Source organism: Lithobates pipiens, unplaced genomic scaffold (genome assembly GCF_037356315.1).
Source record: "Lithobates pipiens isolate NorthernLeopardFrog02 unplaced genomic scaffold, aLitPip1_a1.2 Scaffold_27, whole genome shotgun sequence".
NCBI lineage: Eukaryota > Metazoa > Chordata > Amphibia > Anura > Ranidae > Lithobates > Lithobates pipiens.
The window spans coordinates 218,970,945-218,990,434 of record NW_027507788.1 but is presented as its reverse complement, the minus strand read 5'-3'; the positions used below and the strand labels follow the sequence as shown (position 1 = coordinate 218,990,434).

Here is a 19,490-nt window from a genome sequence, read left to right as displayed (position 1 = left end):
ACCCTAAAGTAAGAAAACAAATACAGTCCTCAGCATGTCACTGAACTAGAGGTTGAACTAGATGGACTTGTGTCTTTTTTTTCAACCTATGTAACTACGAAGAAGCAAAGATATCACTTCCAGGCAGCAGATGAGGTCAGCTAATCCCCTACTGCTGATTGTAGTGAGCAAAAAAGATCACAATCTCAGCAAGCTCCTCTTGTCTGGAAAAGGAAAAAAAAAAAAGCCACCAGGTAGCACTAATACGCTCATTATTCAACCTAAATACATAAAAAGACTTTATAGTACAACTCGGGCCTCACATCAAAAACAAGAAAGCATGCTGCAGCACTGAGCCATTCCCGCACAATCTGTGTCTACACGGGCACTTTTTGTCCTAACCGAGTCACACGTGACAAAACACAGGGGCACTACTGGGAGAGAGCCGACACCCCATAATGAGAGGGACTTTCCATGGCAGGATCACCAGGTATTTTATTTAATTAAAGGAGGAGAAGGAAGAAAGGTGGGAGAGAGGAACAAGGAAGGAAGAGGAAAGAAGGAGGATTGGGAAAGAACAAAGGAGGGAGGAAGGAAGTAGGTCGGAGGAAACAAGAAGGGAGGTGGAACGAAAGGAAAGAAGGGTGGATGGAAGAAGCAAAAGGAGGGAGGGGGGAGAAAAAAAGCAGAAGAAAAGAAAAGGGGGGGGGGGGGAGTAAAAAAAAAAAAAAAAAGAATGAAAGAAAGGAGGGGGGAAAAAAAAAGAAAGAAGGGAGGGAGGAATTAGAAGTAAAAGGAAGGAGGGAAGATGAAGAAAGGAGGGAAGATGAAGAAAGGAGGGAAGATGAAGAAAGGAGGGAAGATGAAGAAAAGGAGGGAAGATGAAGAAAGAGGGAAGATGAAGAAAGGAGGGAAGATGAAGAAAGGAGGGAAGATGAAGAAAGGAGGGAAGATGAAGAAAGGAGGGAAGATGAAGAAAGGAGGGAAGATGAAGAAAGGAGGGAAGATGAAGAAAGGAGGGAAGATGAAGAAAGGAGGGAAGATGAAGGAAAGGAGGGAAGATGGAAGAAAGGAGGGAAGATGAAGAAAGGAGGGAAGATGAAGAAAGGAAGAAAGAAAAAAATGAAAGAAGGAAGGAGAGAGGAAGAAGAGGATGGAAGTGAAGAGGAAAGAAGGAAGGAGGGAAGAAAAAAAAAAAAAAAGGAAGGGGGAGGAAGAAAGAAGTAGTAACAGGAAGGAGGATGAAGGAAAAGGGGAAGAAGGAAGAAAGGGAGGAGAGGAAACAAAAGAAAGAAGAGAAAAAAAAAGGAAGGCGGGAGAAAGAGAAGTAAAAGGAGGCAAAAGTAAGGGGGGAGAGCGAGAGAGCAAAAAAAAAAAAAAGAAGAAGGAAGGAGACAGGAAAAAAAGAAAGAAGGAATGAGGTAGGAAGAAGAAGTAAAAAAAAAAAAAAAAAAAAAAAAAAAAAAAGAAGAAGAGAAAGGAGGAAATATGAAGGAAGGAGGGAGAAGGAAGAAGATGATGATGAAGGAAGAGGGGGGGAAGGAGGGAAGATGATGGAAGGAGAGAAGAAAAAGGAAGGAAGGAGGGAGGAAAAAGTAAAAAAGGAAGGGGGGAGGGGAAGAAGGAAGGAGAAAAGACAAAAGGAAGGGAAGGAGGGAGGAAGGAAGGAAGGAAGGAAGGAAGGAGAGAGGAATGAAGGAAAAAAGGTAAAAGTAAGGAGGAAGAAAAAAGAAAGGCGGGAGGTAGGAAAAAGGAAGGAGAGAAGAAGTAAAAGGAAGGAGGAGGCTTTTAAATAATAAGGTATTTATCTAGTTCTGGTGGGAGTTCCTGAATAACCAGACTGGGTAAAGCTTGTATTTCCATGTGCTTGTATTTGGATTTGGCCTCTCGGGAAATACAGGAGTTGACATTGCTGATGTGATTATAAAAAGCTGGAAGTTGCGGGGAGGTCACCAGAAGTCGCCATCTCTACCCAGCGAGTCGCTGACCTTCCAAGAGCACATTGGAGCACAAGACTTTTCATACTTAGCTGGCTGTTCTCTTGTTCCAGGCCAGCGACTCATATTTTGGAAGATGCACAATCCCTCCCAATCCTTTACAAACATTGATCTAAATACCGTGGACGATCGGTCACACATGATAGATAGCACTCTTGTCGTGTCTGCGATATAAAAGATGTTTTTTTTTCCTTTTTTTTTTACGCTCTCTGATTGCAGACTTCACTAGACACGGTACATTGTACCATGCACGATGTAACGTGGAACTGACCTCGGTTTATAAAAAGCTGAAAATTAAACCGGAATTTTATTGGAGCAAAGAGAGAATTAACGGAGCGCTAAAAAAACATTGCGAGAAGGCGTCGCGCACCACCGACCAGCACTTCAATGCTAATGTGGCGGCTTATAGTATGAAGGGATTTCTGCTGAAGGAAGGTCTCCGAGTCGCAGATTTCTGCAACTTCTTCACATCAATCACTTTATCTTCCTCACTTCTTTATATCCTGTTTTAGCTACATTTACTGTCAGACAAGGAATGTGAAGACAAATATGGAAGCTGTTGATCTTTTTTTTTTTATATCCCCATTTCCCATCCCACCTCCTCTTAACCGGGAGATCCAGTGCCCGTGTGAAGTCCGGTATTGTGGAAGTAACACCGAGCCGGATGTGATGCTTCTACGTTATAGTAGAAGGCAGTTTAAGAGCCGAATACCACTTCAGCTCCGGAAGATTTTACCCCCCCCTTCACGACCAGGCCATTTTTTGCTATTATGCACTGCGCTACTTTAACTGACGATTGCACAGTCATGTAACGCTGTACCCAAATTACATTTATATTATATTTCTCACACAAATAAAGCTTTCTTTTGGTGATCTTTAATCTCCTCTGGGTTTTTTATTATTATATAAAAACGAGAAATAAAAAAAAAAAAAAAAAAAAAAAACACACCTAAAAACTTTGAAAATAAAAACCCAATCATTTTTACTTTCTGGTATAAAACATCCAATAAAAAAAAGAGATTAAAAACCACTTTTCTTCATAGATTTTGGGCAGTATGTATTTTTGTACAGGTCTTTGGTTAAAATAAAAAAAAATCCCAATAAATGTATCTTGATTGGTTTGTGTGAAAGTTATAGCATCTACAAACTATGGGATATATACTGAAATTTGTATTTTTTTCTATACTATTAATGCCGGTGACTTACTGACTTATAGTGGAACTGTGATAGTGCGGCGGCCAATCTGACACTAAACTGCCACTAACATCACCAGAGACACTAATACAGTGATCAGTGATACTAATATACACTGTCACTGTACAAATGACACTGGCTGGGAAGGGGTCAACATCTAGGGGTGATCAAGGAGTTAAATGTGTGCGTAACAATGTGTATAGAGTCTGCAGATTTTTTTTTTTTTTTTTACTAAAGAGGTCTTGGTTTCTTATTCCTGCTTTGCAGGAATAAGAAACAGAAAGATCGCTCCCTTTGTAAACAGCTCTAGTTTTATTTTTGTCAACACAGAGCTCTGGGCTGTGATTGGACAAAGCTGATTACCTAAGGACACTAGCAAAAAATATCTCCAGGAGTGGGTAGGGTTAGATGAAGAAGCCCAAGGGGGCGTGTCCAAAAGTTTTGCCAGTGTCCAATCACCTGAAGGTAGCAGCCTATGACCCAGGATCAATTACCGATTCAGATAAACAGATTTTAAGTCCCGGACATAAATAAAATGGTTACATAAAGAAGTATAGACTTCATTTTCACGGAAGGACGGCCCGCGCACGCCGCGGTTTCATAGCAATATGGCGGACGTGTCTCACCTGACAGGAGAACCATCCCTCCTCAGTACACAGACGTTTGGCCTTGTGCTGCGTCCTGTCGAAGTAACATCCATTGTGCTCGGCACTTTTCAGCTCCTTGTTCAGGGCCCCTATGAGGTCGTCGTATTCCTCCCTGGCAGCCGGGCCCACGGTGGCTGCGGAACTCTGCACCTGGAGAGGAGGGGGTGCAAAAACAGTCTGAGCTTTGCTAGGAAATTATTGGATCTTTGCAAGAAATTCTGCTGCCCTGATATCACCCCCCATATAAATGTATAGTGTGTCTGGAGTATAGACATAGAGGAGCTCTCCGTTCAAACATGAACATTTCGCATTGACACTGCGGAGACACTTCACACCTGCTAGGTGGCGCTAATGATCATCCTGGTATCCACTGTGTGCAATTGGATGCTGCACGATAAATAGGTATGGCCAGGGTCAGTTAGAAACCACGGGGCCCCCTATACAGCCTACCTGACAGACCATCCCCCCCCCCCCCCAAAAAAAAAAAAAAATCTAATAATATCAAAAATGATATATTTGCTAAAAATACGCCATCATTAGTGGACATACAGTGCCTTGAAAAAGTATTCATACCCCTTGAAATTTCCCACATTTTCTCATGTTACAACCAAAAACGTAAATGTATTTTATTGGGATTTTATGTGATAGACCAACACAAAGTGGCACCTAATTGTGAAGTGGAAGGAAAAGGATACAAAATATGTAAAAAGCGTGGGGAGCATTTGTATGGCGCCCTCTGGAGTCAATATTTTGTAGAACCCCCTTTCTCTACAAGTCTTTCTGGGGGTGTCTCTACCAGCTTTGCACATCTAGAGAGGAACATTTCTGCCCATTCTTCTTTGTAAAATATCTCAAGCTCTGTCAGATTGGATGGAGAGCGTCTGCGAGCAGCAATCTTCAAGTCTTGCCACAGATTCTCAATGGGATTTAGGTCTGGACTGTGACTGGGCCATTCTAACACATGAATATGCTTTGATGTAAACCATTCCATTGTAGCTCTGGCTGGATGTTTCGGGTCGTTGTCCTGCTGGAAGGTGAACCTCCGCCCCGGTCTCAAGTCTTTTGTAAACTCTAATGCGGCGTACACACAACCGGACTTTCCGGCAGACTAGGTCCAATGGTCTTCCCGATGGACTTTCAGCAGACTTCCGAACGAACGGACTTGGACACACACAAGCACACCCAAGTCCGACGGATTCGACCGGGATGACGTACGACCAGACTAAAATAAGGAAGTTCATAAGTTCATAGCCAGTAGCCAATAGCTGCCCTAGCGTCGGTTTTCGTCCGTCAGACTAGCATACAAAATTGATTTTTTCGACCGGACGCGAGTCAGTCGGAAAAATTTTAAAGATGTTCTAAATCTAAAGTCAGTCTGATTTTTCGACAGCAAAGGTCCAATGAAGCCCACACACGATCGAATTGTCCATCAGATTTGTTCCGTCGGACCTTTGCTCTGGTCATGTGTACACGGCATAACAGGTCTTCTTCTAAGATTGTCCTGTATTTGGCTTCATCCATCTTCCCATCAACTCTGACCAGGTTCCCTGTCCCTGCTGAAGAAAACCATCCCCACCACATGATACTGCCATCACCATGTTTCACGGTGGGGATGGTGTGTTCAGGGTGTGCAGTGTTCGTTTTCAACCACACATCTGACCAGATCACCTTCTTCCACATGTTTGCTGTGTCCCCCACATGGCTTCTCACAAACTACAAACAGGACTTCTTATGACTTTCTTTCCCCAATGTCTTTCTTCTTGTCTCTCTTCCATAAAGGGCAGATTTGTGGAGAGACGACTAATAGTTGTCCTGTGGACAGATTCTCCCCCCTGAGCTGTGGATCTCTGCAGCTCCTCCAGAGTTACCATGGGCCTCTTGGCTCTTCTCTGATGAATGCTCTCCTTGCCCGGCCGGTCAGTTTAGATGGACGGCCATGTCTTGGTAGGTTTGCAGTTGTGCCATACTCTTTCCATTTTCCAATGATGGATTGAACAGAGCTCCGTGAGATGTTTAAAGCAGGGTTAGGTTATAAAAAAAAAAAAAAAAATATCCCAAGCTTTGAACTTCTCCACAACTTTATCCCTGACCTGTCTGCTGTGTTCCTTGGCCTTCACAATGCTTTTTGTCCACTCAAGGTTCTCCAACAAACCTCTGAGGGATTCACAGAACAGCTGTATTTATACTGAGATTAAATTGCACACAGATGGACTCTATTAACGAATTGGGTGACTTCTGAAGGCAATTGATTCCACTAGATTTTAGCCAGGGGTATCAGCGTAAAGGGGGCTGAATACAAATGCCCCCACACACACACATATTTGTATCATTTATCCTTTTCCTTCTACTTCACAATTATGTGCCACTTTGTGTTGGTCTATCACATAAAAATCCCAATAAAATACATTTAAGTTTTTGGTTGCAACATGACACAAATGTGGAAAATTTCAAGGGATATTAATATTTTTTCAAGGCACTGTACATAGATTTACCTCTTTCATGTAACCCCGGATCCGGCTCTCACATCTGAACCTCATATAACTGGACTTGTTCTTAAACCGAGATTCTATGCCTGAGAAATATAAAAGACAGAAACATGTGGATTTTGGTGCCTTTGTAGCTTCTATTTCTATATTATCACCAGCAGTTTAATTGAGATAAACAGTAAGATCTGACTTTACTCCAACTTTCTCATCTGCATGTGACTCGGAAATATTGAAGACGGGCAACTAATATTTTGAAGGACTTCACCAGTGGACGCTTCCAGATTTCTCCCTGAAAAGATTTGCAGTGTTACCCTTGTAGGGGTCTCTGATATAAACTGGATCTTCCCTACAAGCACAGCGGCTGCCCGTCCCTGCAAACACCCGTCCATTCACACCAGTTCCAATGGATCAGTCTAGAGCCTTTCTCAACCTTCTCAAAACAGAGGAACCCTTGAAATAGTTCTCCGGTCTCGGGGGAACCCCTGCTAAAAATGAGAAATCTACAACTCATAATACATTAGTGTGATGGTCAGTGGGAAGAATGGTCCTTACACTTGTGGTCATTGGGAAGAATGGTCCTTACACTTGTGGTCAGTGGGAAGAATGGTCCTTACACTTGTGGTCATTGGGAAGAATGGTCCTTACACTTGTGGTCATTGGGGAGAATGGTCCTCACACTTGTGGTCAGTGGGAAGAATGGTCCTTACACTTGTGGTCATTGGGAAGAATGGTCCTTACACTTGTGGTCATTGGGAAGAATGGTCCTTACACTTGTGGTCATTGAGAAGAATGGTCCTTACACTTGTGGTCATTGGGAAGAATGGTCCTTACACTTGTGGTCATTGGGAAGAATGGTCCTTACACTTGTGGTCATTGGGAAGAATGGTCCTTACACTTGTGGTCATTGGGAAGAATGGTCCTTACACTTGTGGTCAGTGGGAAGAATGGTCCTTACACTTGTGGTCAGTGGGAAGAATGGTCCTTACACTTGTGGTCATTGGGAAGAATGGTCCTTACACTTGTGGTCATTGGGAAGAATGGTCCTTACACTTGTGGTCATTGGGAAGAATGGTCCTTACACTTGTGGTCAGTGGGAAGAATGGTCCTTACACTTGTGGTCAGTGGGAAGAATTACCTCCTTACAGATAGTTAAAAAGATCAATGGTGTTGGTGGGAACTTATCTGAGAGGCAGAAATGGCCCAATGCTGAAGGAACCCCTAGTAACCTCTGGAGGAACCCTAGGGTTCCATGGAACCCTGGTTGAGAATCACTGATCTAGGGGATGTCTTTTTTGTATTTTTTTTGCTAGAGGAACTTTAAACAGGAGAGGGGTTAGGGCACGGGACACGCCAAAACATTCAGCACTCAATGATTAGAGGTCTTCTCCTTGAATATTAGTGGGTGTTGAACTAAGGCCTCATAGCTGAAGACCATGGGGCAAACCTTTATGGTATCTGGTTACCTGGTGTGGATGCACAACTACTGGCACCCAGTGCAGTTTCCAGAACACTGCACAGTCACAGGGATCAGTTAATGGTCCCCACATGTGTCAGGTTTTCTCACAAGTCCCCAGGACAGTTGCCAGCTGCCTATGGACATTGTTCATTGAGTGAGACAGCACCTCTCCAGACCACATCCCCTGTGCTGAGGTTCTGCAATAGGCTCCATGCAAAGTCCATCCAGGCCCCTCAGCCCCCACACCACTGAGGCCTCTAGAGTAGCTGTACAGTCCATGGGCCACCTGGTTTTCTTCTCCTGATGTGGCTTCCAGAGGTGCTGCTGTCCTCAGGCTCTGGAACCCACCTGTTCAGTGCTTCAGGATATTTATTACCATTCCAGCCCCCTTCTGGGCACTCCTTTCCAGGGATTGTCGGAAGCATGATAAATATTCAGGCTGGTTATTTGTATCTTCCTAAGCTCTGGAAGCTTCTTCCAGAGGCAGGGGGAAGAAATCAAACTCCCAGCTTGTGAAACCATTACCAGACCGGGACAAACGATTGCTGCTCCCTTGATCATGGAAGGGGACAAAAACTAAATCTCCCCAGCATCCTATGCTGAGAGGCTGCTACGGATTTATGACATGAGCAATCAAAAGTGCTGCTGTGCTGGAAAGGTGAGTTGATGGAAGTGCTCTGCGGGCTGATAACGGATCTCTTGCATTGACACATATACACACACACACACACAATCTTGTATGGTTAGCAACCCACCTAGTGAGATAGAAGACCTTGCCTGTAATGAGGTAGCCATACCCCCCAACCTTATCATCCCCCGTCCTGCAGAGAATGTGGGAGCTCCAGCATGCATGTTTACAGATCTCACAGCCAATAAGGGAGAGGTCGCCTCCATCATCTTCACATGGGAGGGGAATACAATGACCTGGAGATAAGGGGTGCTACAAAACCCCTGAACATCCCCAGGGTATCTTTGTGCTGGTCAGGTAGAAATGAGGTATTCTGTATTATGCACAAAGCAATAGAATCCTCGGTTCTAATCCCAACCAGGAGGACACTATCTGCATGGAGTTTGCATGTCCTCCCTGTTCTTGCCTGGGTTTTATTCACACACTCCAAAGACAAGGTTAACTGGCTGCTGTCTAAATTGCACCTAGCATATATGTACATACTCATTCCAAACCTATTAGCTGCGCTGAAAAAAAAAAAAACTTTACCTAAATTACCCCATAAATGAAATGAACTTAATAGGCATTAAAGAGATAAATCAAAACAAATCAGTGAAATACCATATTTCAAAGACAAACCAAATTGTTAATTTGAGATAATAAATGAATAGTATAATCACGAAAAAAAATAAAAAAAAAAAATAAAAAAAAAAAAGTCCAAAGAATTAAATAAAGTCCACCAAATAAAGATGAATCCTTAATAATCGGTTGATCGTGACATCACTCAAAATGGACACCCAAGAAATAGTGACAAGTTCCAAAGAGAAGATCCTCCACCACTATTCATACTGTCGCTTACCAGATTCTGGGATCTCTCTTTAGGGAGATCTCCAAAAGCATAGAATTCCCTTCACAGACAGGGGTTCACTTTATGAATCAGGAGGATGGTCTCCACACTTGCGTTCCAGATGATAACAAGGTGTTCTAGGCTGCATTTCTCCCCCATATAGAAAACAGAAAAGCCTCCATAGTGTAACTCTCACACAAACCATTTATTAAAGTGGAAGTAAACCCACTTTTTTAACTTTTACCTACAGGAAAGCCTATAATAAGGCTTACCTGTAGGTAAAAAAAATATCTCCTAAACCTGTACGGTTTAGGAGATATTCCCCTCGGTATGCGCCGCTGACTGCAGCGGCGCATGCGCACAAGGGGGTTCTCTCCGCGAAAATCCGGCAGCGCTCGTCCGGCCGGATTTAAATCTCCCGCGCGCATGCGCGGGAGTGACGATATCGCGGCTCCGGCCACTCACAGCGCCGGAGCCGCGATACCCGGAAGAGACGCCGAGGGAGCATGTCGGCTTCCTCGGCGTGGATCGGGCGAGATGTCGGGGCCTCGTTCTAAGGTAAGTATTTCATAATGAGCTAGTATGCGGTGCATACTAGCTCATTATGCCTTTTGCTTTGCAGGTTTTTAAAAAAAAAAAAAAAAAAAAAAAAAAAAAAAAAATGCGGGTTTACTACCGCTTTAAATTTTAAAAAAAGTATCGCACTTACAAACGTTCTTTTCATAAAAGCGATTCTAGTAAAATCAACAAGCCGGCCCTTAGACGTTGCCCGTGTCTTCCGGGTACAGCGTGGTATGCGGTGACATCAGCACGTCGCTCCTCCCATATATGTACATACGTGATATAGGGACTGTATGTTGTAAGCTCCCTGGGGGCAGGGACTGATGAGAATGTACAATATATGTAAAGAGCCTTTTGGGCCTTTCATGTCTGAGGACCTGCACCCTCCCCCACCCACTATCTCTCATTCCCCTCCTACCCCCTCACAAAAATCCAATATTTTTAATAATATCTCGTAATGTCTCCTGTTTAAACCACATCTTGGACTTGCTCCTTTTGTGTTCCCTGTGGTCACACAGAGCTCCTCTCCCTAGAGGGGTGGACGATTCTGGTGACTCATTGGTGGTCTTCTGGTCTCTTGACTAATGGTGGTCTTTAACTTTAATTAACCTTGAAGAAGCCAACCCTGGTGAAACATGTTGCGATCAAACACCACGCTATGACCATCCACTTCATGAACACCAATGAGAGATAGAGAAAATATATTATATATATATATATATATATATATCTATCTCTCATTGGTGTTCATGAAGTGGATGGTCATAGCGTGGTGTTTGATCGCAACATGTTTCACCAGGGTTGGCTTCTTCAATATAATATTATATTATATATTATATATATATATATATATATATATACACACACATACATACACACACACACACACACACACACTTTATTGAATCGATTTTTAACTTTTTGTGAATAAACTTGATATGTTTTATATATAGCGTCATTCTATTTTTGGCACCGTTATAATCCCACACAATACCCTGTTGTTCCTGCGAATGACGTGTCAAGAACCTGGAAGATACAGGTGTCCCCCTGATGACATTAGAAGAAGATGGCGGTAAGGAACTAGGTGTTTAGTGATGGATTAATGGGCATGTATGGGTTTTTTTGTTTTTTTTTGTGCAGAACTCAGTTATAGAGAGAAGTGGGGGAGGGGTTGAAGTTACTCCAAACACCCTATAGGTCTCTATATATTTAGTCCAACTCTACCCGAGTTCAATCTTTCACAGATCAGCCATCGACTAACCTTCAAACCACGGCTCATCTTCCGCACGGCGTTCTGCCGCAATATTTTCATTTAGGTTTTGGACAAAGTCAATCAGAATCTTCTGAGTCTTGGGAGCCTGCTCATCCAATAGAAGCTTCCGGGCCGCTTCAGGGACATCGGCCAGACTTGTGTAAAACGAATTCAGCAACCAATCAATGCCTGCGACAACATTTTTGGGAGACAAAAAGCAAAATTTGTGAGAACAATCAGAGCCGGATTTACCATTAGACTCAGTTCAAAGATCTTTGGGTCCAATAAGGAAAGAAAAAAAGTAAAAAGGAGAAAAAAAAAAAAACAGTCAAAAAATAGTAAAGTTACTCCACTGGCTTCAATAGTACAATGGTGGAACCTCAATAGCCTTATTATCTCGGGACACACTAACTGGAGACCTGGGACTGGGCCAGGCCATCCACCTGCCTTCAACATCCCGGGAACCCCTTACCATCCCCCATCCTTGCACCTCCTCTGAATTTCCATCCCCTCGCTTTACTTGGTTACAAAGCTGGTTTCCATCATACTGTACTCTCAGTATAGAATTGTGTAGGTCTACATTGATTCTTACCACCTCTCAAATCATTCTCACTGCATTATGACATCAACAGGGCCGCGGGGGGAAGGAGGGGCAGTTGCCCTGAGCACAACACCCAGAGCAATAAAGCAGATGGGACAATGTGCTACATGTACCTTGTCCCACAGGGAACTCAATGTGAAAAATAGCAATAATCCTCCTTCACTGGGAATTTTCTTGAGTTGATCCATTGTGGTCCAGTTGCTTGGAACTGGCTCTGGGCACCACCAGAAAGAAAAAACACACAAGAGGCGGTGACCCCCCCCCCCCCCCCCATGACAAAGCTGAATTTATCTTCCACTGATCTTATGTCAGAGAACCCATCTGTCCAGCTTTCCTTATGTATATGAGATGTTCTACACAGAGGCATTAGTAAGAAAGACAATATAGGGTCTAGACTGACCAGATGCTGCAGCTGCATTCATAGGAAGCAGAGAGTGAAGGTGCAAGTCACTGGGTATTGTGTGTATGGTGACACTCGGCTCATTATGTTATTTTAGCCCCCGGTGTCACAGAGCGAACATTGGGACATGGGTGATCCATCATGATACACGAGGGTGATCAGAGGAGTTCCTGTCTGTGATGCAAGGACAATTCCAAAGAGCTCACAATCAGTATAACCCCTGTGACCACGCTAGGCTCTGCCACTGAGCTAAACGGCACTCAGGACTCTCATTGATGCTGATTGAGGGGCTCCAGAATGTCTATTTTGAGCAGAGAAAATGGCTTTTTCTGTTTTCTCAGGATTTATAACACCTAGATTGGATTCTGGAGTCCAAAGCTTCGAAGAGATTTGGGAGGGAAGAAGCCTCTGCCCCATGTCCAGGCTTTACCGAGACTAGCAGGCTGTGTGTGTGCAAGGTAAATTGGACTCCTAGCACCAGAAAACCAGTGTGGACCTGTTCTCACACGCTTGCACATTGCACACATGCTAGATTTTACAAGGGAAGGGGCAATGTTAGATGTACTCAGGGCCGGTGCTAGACTATTTTGTGACCTAGGTAAGACCAGCTACTTGCACGCCCTAGTCCCCCCATCAGCAATGTTATATCTGTGAAAGAGGCCAAAAGACCTGCTAAGCCGCCCTATACTCCCCATGCCATGCCATTCATTTTTAATATTCAAATCAAACATCCCCATCCTTCCATGTCCCCACCCATCCTTCCAAGTCTCCACCCATCCATGTCCCCACCCATCCGTCCTTCCATGTCTCCACCCATCCGCCCTTCCATGTCCCCACCCATTCATCCTTCCATGTCCCCACCCATCCATCCTTCCATGTCTCTCCACCAATCTGCCCTTTCATGTCCCCACCCATCCATGTCTCCACCCACCCATCCTTCCATGTCCACACCCATCCATGTCTCCACCCATCCGCCCTTCCATGTCTCCACCCATCCATCCAGGTCTCCATCCATCCATGTCCCCACCCATCCATCCTTCCATGTCCCCACCCTTCCATGTCCCCACCCATCCATGTCTCCACCCATCCTTCCTTCCATGTCCCCACCCATCCTTCCATGTCCCCACCCATCCATCCTTCCATGTCTCCACCCATCCTTCCTTCCATGTCCCCACCCATCCATGTCTCCACCCATCCATCCATGTCCCCACCCATCCATGAATGAATGAATGAAATACTTATATAGCGCACAATGCGAACTGAATCGCCTCTAGGTGCTGTGGCGAGCTTTGATCATCTGCTAAAAGAGGAAGGTCTTGAGTTTTTTCCTAAAAGCCATGTCTCCACCCATCCATCCTTCCATGTCCCCACCCATCCATGTTCCCACTCATCCGCCCTTCCATGTCCCCATCCATCCATCCTTCCAGGTCTCCATCCATCCATGTCTCCACCCATCTGCCCTTTCATGTCCCCACCCATCCATGTCCCCACCCATCCATCCTTCCATGTCCCCACCCATCCGCCCTTCCATCCATCCTTCCAGGTCTCCATCCAGCCATGTCTCCACCCATCTGCCCTTTCATGTCCCCACCCTTCCATGTCTCCACCCATCCATCCTTCCATGTCTCCGTCCATCCATGTCTCTGTCCACTCATCCATGTTCTCACCCATCCATGTCTCCACCCATCCATCCTTTCATGTCTCACCCATCCATGTCTCCACCCATCCATCCTTTCATGTCTCCACCCATCCATGTCTCCACCCATCCATGTCTCCACTCATCCATGTCTCCACTCATCCATGTCTCCACTCATCCATGTCTCCACTCATCCATGTCTCCACTCATCCATGTCTCCACTCATCCATGTCTCCACTCATCCATGTCTCCACTCATCCATGTCTCCACTCATCCATGTCTCCACTCATCCATGTCTCCACTCATCCATGTCTCCACTCATCCATGTCTCCACTCATCCATGTCCCCACCCATCTATGTCTCCACCCATCCATGTCCCCACCCATCTATGTCTCCACCCATCCATCCTTCCATGTCCCCACCCATCCATCCTTCCATGTCCCCACCCATCCTTCCATGTCCCCACCCATCCATGTCTCCGCCCGTCTATCCTTCCATGTCTCCACCCACCCATGTCTCCATGCTTTATTGTTTGCTGAGAAATCACTTTGACCCCCCCCCCCCCCCCAACATTTCTGGCCATGGCCATCTTGAGCAAGGGCAAATGATTCATGTAGGATTTACTTCCTGGAATACACCTGCCCTTAGCTCAGGCATGCAGGCAAGAGAGTGTGCTTAGCTGAGAAAGCCCCTCCTTCCCTCCTAAAAACTCCTGGGATGTACAACACCATTTGCCTAGGCAAGAAAGCATCTGAAGAAACATTAAACAAAAAGTATAAAACAAGTAAACATGATATACTTTTCCATTTACTAATGATAGCAGCATAGGGATTACAAATAGTCACTGTTGCTTGAGAGTTCCACTTTATGGATTTGTTCTGTGTTTGTGTTGTGATGGTGGAACCCCTGGGAGGGTTCTAGTTTTGTGGAACTTTTACTTTCCGACTCCCTGGCTGGACTGAACTCATTGGTCCACATTACACCTAAAAGGTGAACTCCCCCCCCCCCCATGAATATCACTTAGAATGGACGAGACTTACTTCCCTTCCATGTCTGACCATCAGTCAGGAAGACGAGTTCCGTGTTTACTGGGAGAGACCTCAGATAGTCATCATCGCTCACCTCTGTCCCGTCTTCATACAGACACACCCGGGTATTCCTAATGGGGAGCTGCAAGCAGAAAAGAGAACACTCTGGTCACCCTTCATACCGCTACTGCAATGAGGAATCTCAATTAAAGGTGAACTCCGGGGCTATACATATAGGGGGGAGAATTACTAAAGCTGGAGAGTACAAAATCTGGTGCAACTCTGCATAGAAACCAGTCGGCTTCCAGGTTTTATCGTTATAGTATTAAAGCTTAATTGAAGAAGCTGATTGGCTACCATGCCGAGCTGCACCAGATTCTTAATGCACCAGTTTTGGTAAATCTCCCCCGTATTGGTCATGTGGCGTCTTCTGGAATTGCGATGATGTTTGTTTATTTTCCTCAGATCTGTGTAATAATCCAGTATGAGTGTGATAAAGACTGCCCAATGCTGCCCTCTCTCCTTGTGCAGGGTGACTGGTCTGGTCTCCGCCCCCTCCTGGAGTTTTCTGTAGTGGGTGGAGCCTGTAAGGCCCCTCCCACAGCTCTGTCACCTCTTGTAATTTTCTGCAGGCAGCCTATAGTGGGTAGAACAGCTAGGCCACTCCCACATCTGCATTCTCTCTCTCTTCTTGTGCATGGTGACCGAATTTGTCTCCACCCCTTCCTGGAGTTTTCTGTAGTGGGTGGAGCCTGTGCCCGCTAAGCCTGACTCCCTCATCCCACTGCTACTTCTATTTGTCTGGCTCTGATGGAACCTGGGGCCTCTGGGCAGTGCCCACTCAGCAAGACGGCCCTGAATCGCAGCGATCAGTGACTTATAGCGGGACTGCGACATTGCGGCGGACAAATCGGATGCCAACTGACACCTTGTGGGAGCCAATGAAACCAATACAGTGATCAGTGCTAAAAATATGCACGGTCACTGTACTAACGACACTGGTTGGGAAGGGGCTAACATCAGGGGCAATCAATCAATGGGTTAACTGTATCCCCTGGGAGTGCTTCCTAAAGCCTCGTACACACGATAAGATTTTTTAATAAATGTTTGTCCTTTTTTTGTTGCATGTGGAAAGTGAAGAGGTTACTCCCCATACGAAAATTTTCATACGACAGAATACAACTTCAGAAGTGGCGTCAAGTGTTGCATAATTTTGTATGTATTCGTTTGTTCGTTTCTGAGCATGCGTGGTCTCGCTCTTACGATTTTTAAATCGAATTAAACAAAAATCGGACGTTGTGTTCACAGCCGACAAAAATGTTATAGTCTGCGCATACAGATCACGGTCTTCCTTGACACAGAATGGCGGTCTGCCTATCTCCTGAATGATCAGCTGGTCCCGGCAGACGATCCACCGATTGGCTCCCCAAGAGCGGGACAGCGGTGGCACACGTGTGTGCGCCGGACCTGGACGTGCCAGATCGCGGACCTAGTCACTTACCTGTTCAGGGATCCCGTGATGTCGGCCCCCCAGATGATTTTTTAATCGGCTCTCAGGTGCTGCCGCCACCATTCCTTGTAAGGGAGTCCGGCAGTGAAGCCTAGCAGCTTCACAGCCGGTTCCCTACAGCGCATGCGCGGAGAGCGCTGCTCTTTGTTAATGCCATGGCATCGGGGGAATGAGTAGGGGGGCGCTGAACTTCGGGGGGAAACCTCGCTGCGGCAGCCTCCCGGGAGTGGGGACGGGGTACCTGTCAAAAACAGGTACCCGCTCTCCCCTCCCCCCAGAAAGTTGCCAAATGTGGCAGTGGAGGGGGGGGGGGAGCAAAAAGGTGGAGCCTCCCCTTTTGGGTGGAGCTCCGCTTTAAGTATCGAAGTTTGTCTCTATTCCACGGGCAGACGCAATTTTAAAGGAGTGACATGTTAGATATCTATTTACTCTACATAATATCTTTTTTAATATTTTACACAAAACTTGGATTATACACTGGGGGGGTTTTTTTTTTTTTTTTTTTGCAATAAAAAATTCATTAAAGTGTATTTTTTTTTTTTTTAACACAAATTGCGTTTGGAAAACCGCTGCGCTAATACTGTGCGATGAAAAATATTGCAACAGTCGCCATTTTATTCTCTGGGGTCTCTGCTAAAAAAATAAATAAAAAAAAATAAAATGTATAATGTTTGGGGGTTCTAAGTAATTTTTATAGCAAAAAAATACTGATCTAAATCTGTAAATAATAAAAAATGGCAGAAAAGGTCAGCAAGTGGTTATGACATCATGTGAGTTTTATTATATATTACATGAGAATAATATTATATATATATATATATATATATATATATATATATACATACACACACATACACACATACACACATATATATAAAGTAATAGCTTTATATTGGGGGGAGGGGCAATGTAAATTATCATTATTAAAAATTATAATACTATATATATATATATATATATATATATATATATATATATATATATATATATATATATATATATATACACACATACATATATATACACATACATACATATACACACAAGCACCCTCCCAGCCCCCAGCCTGTACCTGCAGCTTCTCGCCCCCCTTCTCTCTCAGCTCTCTCAGGCTCCTGCAGGCCACTCCATACTTCTCTGCACCGTTCAGTCTCCTGATTTTGAATATTCTCATGTGTTTCTCGGAGGAGACCCTTCCGCCCATATTATCGGTGGAATAACATAAACATTTCCTCTCCTTGTTACATTGTATCCAGTGAAGTATAGGTTGGAGCATGCGCGCTGCCTTCCCCTAGAATTCACGGTAGACATGCATAGGGAGTACACCCATTACGCACGCGCACCACCCCATGGAGGCGGTACGCACGGAACGCATACACCCTTGGAGCAAGTTGTACGCCTTATACACCATATGCGCATGCGTATTTTGTAGATAGAACCTAAACGCACGGCACGCATACACCTGTGAGCGCGGCGTGCGCCAGGTACGCTCAGTACGCATGCTCCAGTGGGTTTTTTTTTTTTTTTTTTACTTCCGAACTACAACTCCCAGAGTCCTCGGCGGCCGGCGGTTGTTGTCAAGCGGTGGTTATGGAGATTTGGGCTCCGGGAGAGGACCCGGTGTGAATGGCGGGCCGGTGTGTACCGGGAAGAGATACCGGGGGGGCTGTGTGCTACTGAGGAGACGAGACGTGTCCTGTACACCCCCAATACACGCCCGATACACCCCACACAGCACCCCCTCCCCCAATACTTACCATAGAGACACCGGACAGAGAGGAGCCCCGGGGATCGCCTGAGGTGAGAGGGGGAGGCGCAATGACTTCTATTATTTATTATTATTATTATTATTACTATGGAGGAATATGGAGAACCTTCCAGAGTATTCCATCATATCAACACCGGTATTCCCAGTATAGGAGGCGATCCCAGTATAATTCCCAGTATAGGAGGTGATCCCAGTATTATTCCCAGTATAGGAGGTGATCCCAGTATAATTCCCAGTATAGGAGGTGATCCCAGTATTATTCCCAGTATAGGAGGTGATCCCAGTATTATTCCCAGTATAGGAGGTGATCCCAGTATAATTCCCAGTATAGGAGGTGATCCCAGTATAATTCCCAGTATAGGAGGCGATCCCAGTATTATTCCCAGTATAGGAGGTGATCCCAGTATTTTTCCCAGTATAGTTTCCAGTATAGAAGGTATTCTCAGTATAGTTTCCAGTATAGGAGGTGATCCCAGTATCCCAGTATAGTTTCCAGTATAGGAGGAGGTATTCTCAGTATAGTTTCCAGTATAGGAGGTGATCCCAGTATTATTCTCAGTATAGTTTCCAGTATAGGAGGTGATCCCAGTATAGGAGGTGATCCCAGTATAGTTTCCAGTATAGGAGGTATTCTCAGTATAGGAGGTGATCCCAGTATTATTCTCAGTATAGTTTCCAGTATAGGAGGTGATCCCAGTATTATTCCCAGTATAGGAGGTGATCCCAGTATAGTTTCCAGTATAGGAGGTATTCTCAGTATAGGAGGTGATCCCAGTATAGTTTCCAGTATAGGAGGTGATCCCAGTATTATTCCCAGTATAGGAGTTGATCCCAGTACAGTTTCCAATATAGGAGGTATTCCCAGTATAGTTTCCAGTATAGGAGTTATTCCCAGTACAGTTTCCAGTATAGGAGGTATTCCCAGTATAGTTTCCAGTAAACGAGGTGATCCCAGTAGTATTCCCAGCATAGGAGGTATACCCAGTATAGGAGGTGATCCCAGTATTATTCCCAGCATAGGAGGTATACCCAGTATAGGAGGTGATCCCAGTATAGTTTCCAGTATAGGAAGTATTCTCAGTATAGGAGGTGATCCCAGTATTATTCCTAGTATAGGAGTTATCCCCAGTATAGTTTCCAATATAGGAGGTGATCCCAGTATTATTCCCAGTATAGGAGGTATTCCCAGTATAGTTTTCAGTATAGGAGGTGATCCCAGTATAGTTTCCAGTATAGGAGGTATTTCCAGCATAGGAGGTGATCCCAGGCCTATTCCCCAGTATAGGGGACTGAGGTGAACTGTGAAGCATGGCGGTGGACATGTTTTGGTTGGGGGGCCTTTGCTACTTCAGGACCTGGACAGCTCAGTCATCAGGTCAGTTCTACATTCTTTATTTTATCAAAGGCCGGGTTCACACGGCTCTGATCTGATTTTGCCCTACGACTTCATGTCCGACTTCC

The 19,490-nt window shown here is 44.9% G+C and overlaps 2 protein-coding genes across 4 annotated transcripts in view; one reads left to right on the top strand and one right to left on the bottom strand.

The window, feature by feature from the left end:
• DFFB (DNA fragmentation factor subunit beta) overlaps nucleotides 1-17,587 on the bottom strand; it is a gene marked incomplete in the record, with an annotated part of 18,271 nt that extends 684 nt beyond the window's left edge. The window contains 5 exon segments of the mRNA XM_077458279.1: nucleotides 3,797-3,967; nucleotides 6,310-6,389; nucleotides 11,096-11,275; nucleotides 14,764-14,893; nucleotides 17,334-17,587. Coding sequence (XP_077314405.1) covers nucleotides 3,797-3,967; nucleotides 6,310-6,389; nucleotides 11,096-11,275; nucleotides 14,764-14,893; nucleotides 17,334-17,537 — 765 coding nt within the window.
• A 201-nt stretch (nucleotides 17,588-17,788) lies between these two features.
• Nucleotides 17,789-19,490, top strand: part of CEP104 (centrosomal protein 104) — a 138,636-nt gene continuing 136,934 nt past the window's right edge. The window contains exon 1 of one of the 3 annotated variants that reach the window (XM_077458276.1): nucleotides 17,789-18,061. The gene's annotated coding sequence lies outside the window, so the exon portion shown is untranslated. The remainder of the gene's footprint in view (nucleotides 18,062-19,490) is intronic. The other 2 variants (XM_077458275.1, XM_077458277.1) reach the window with 2 other exon arrangements.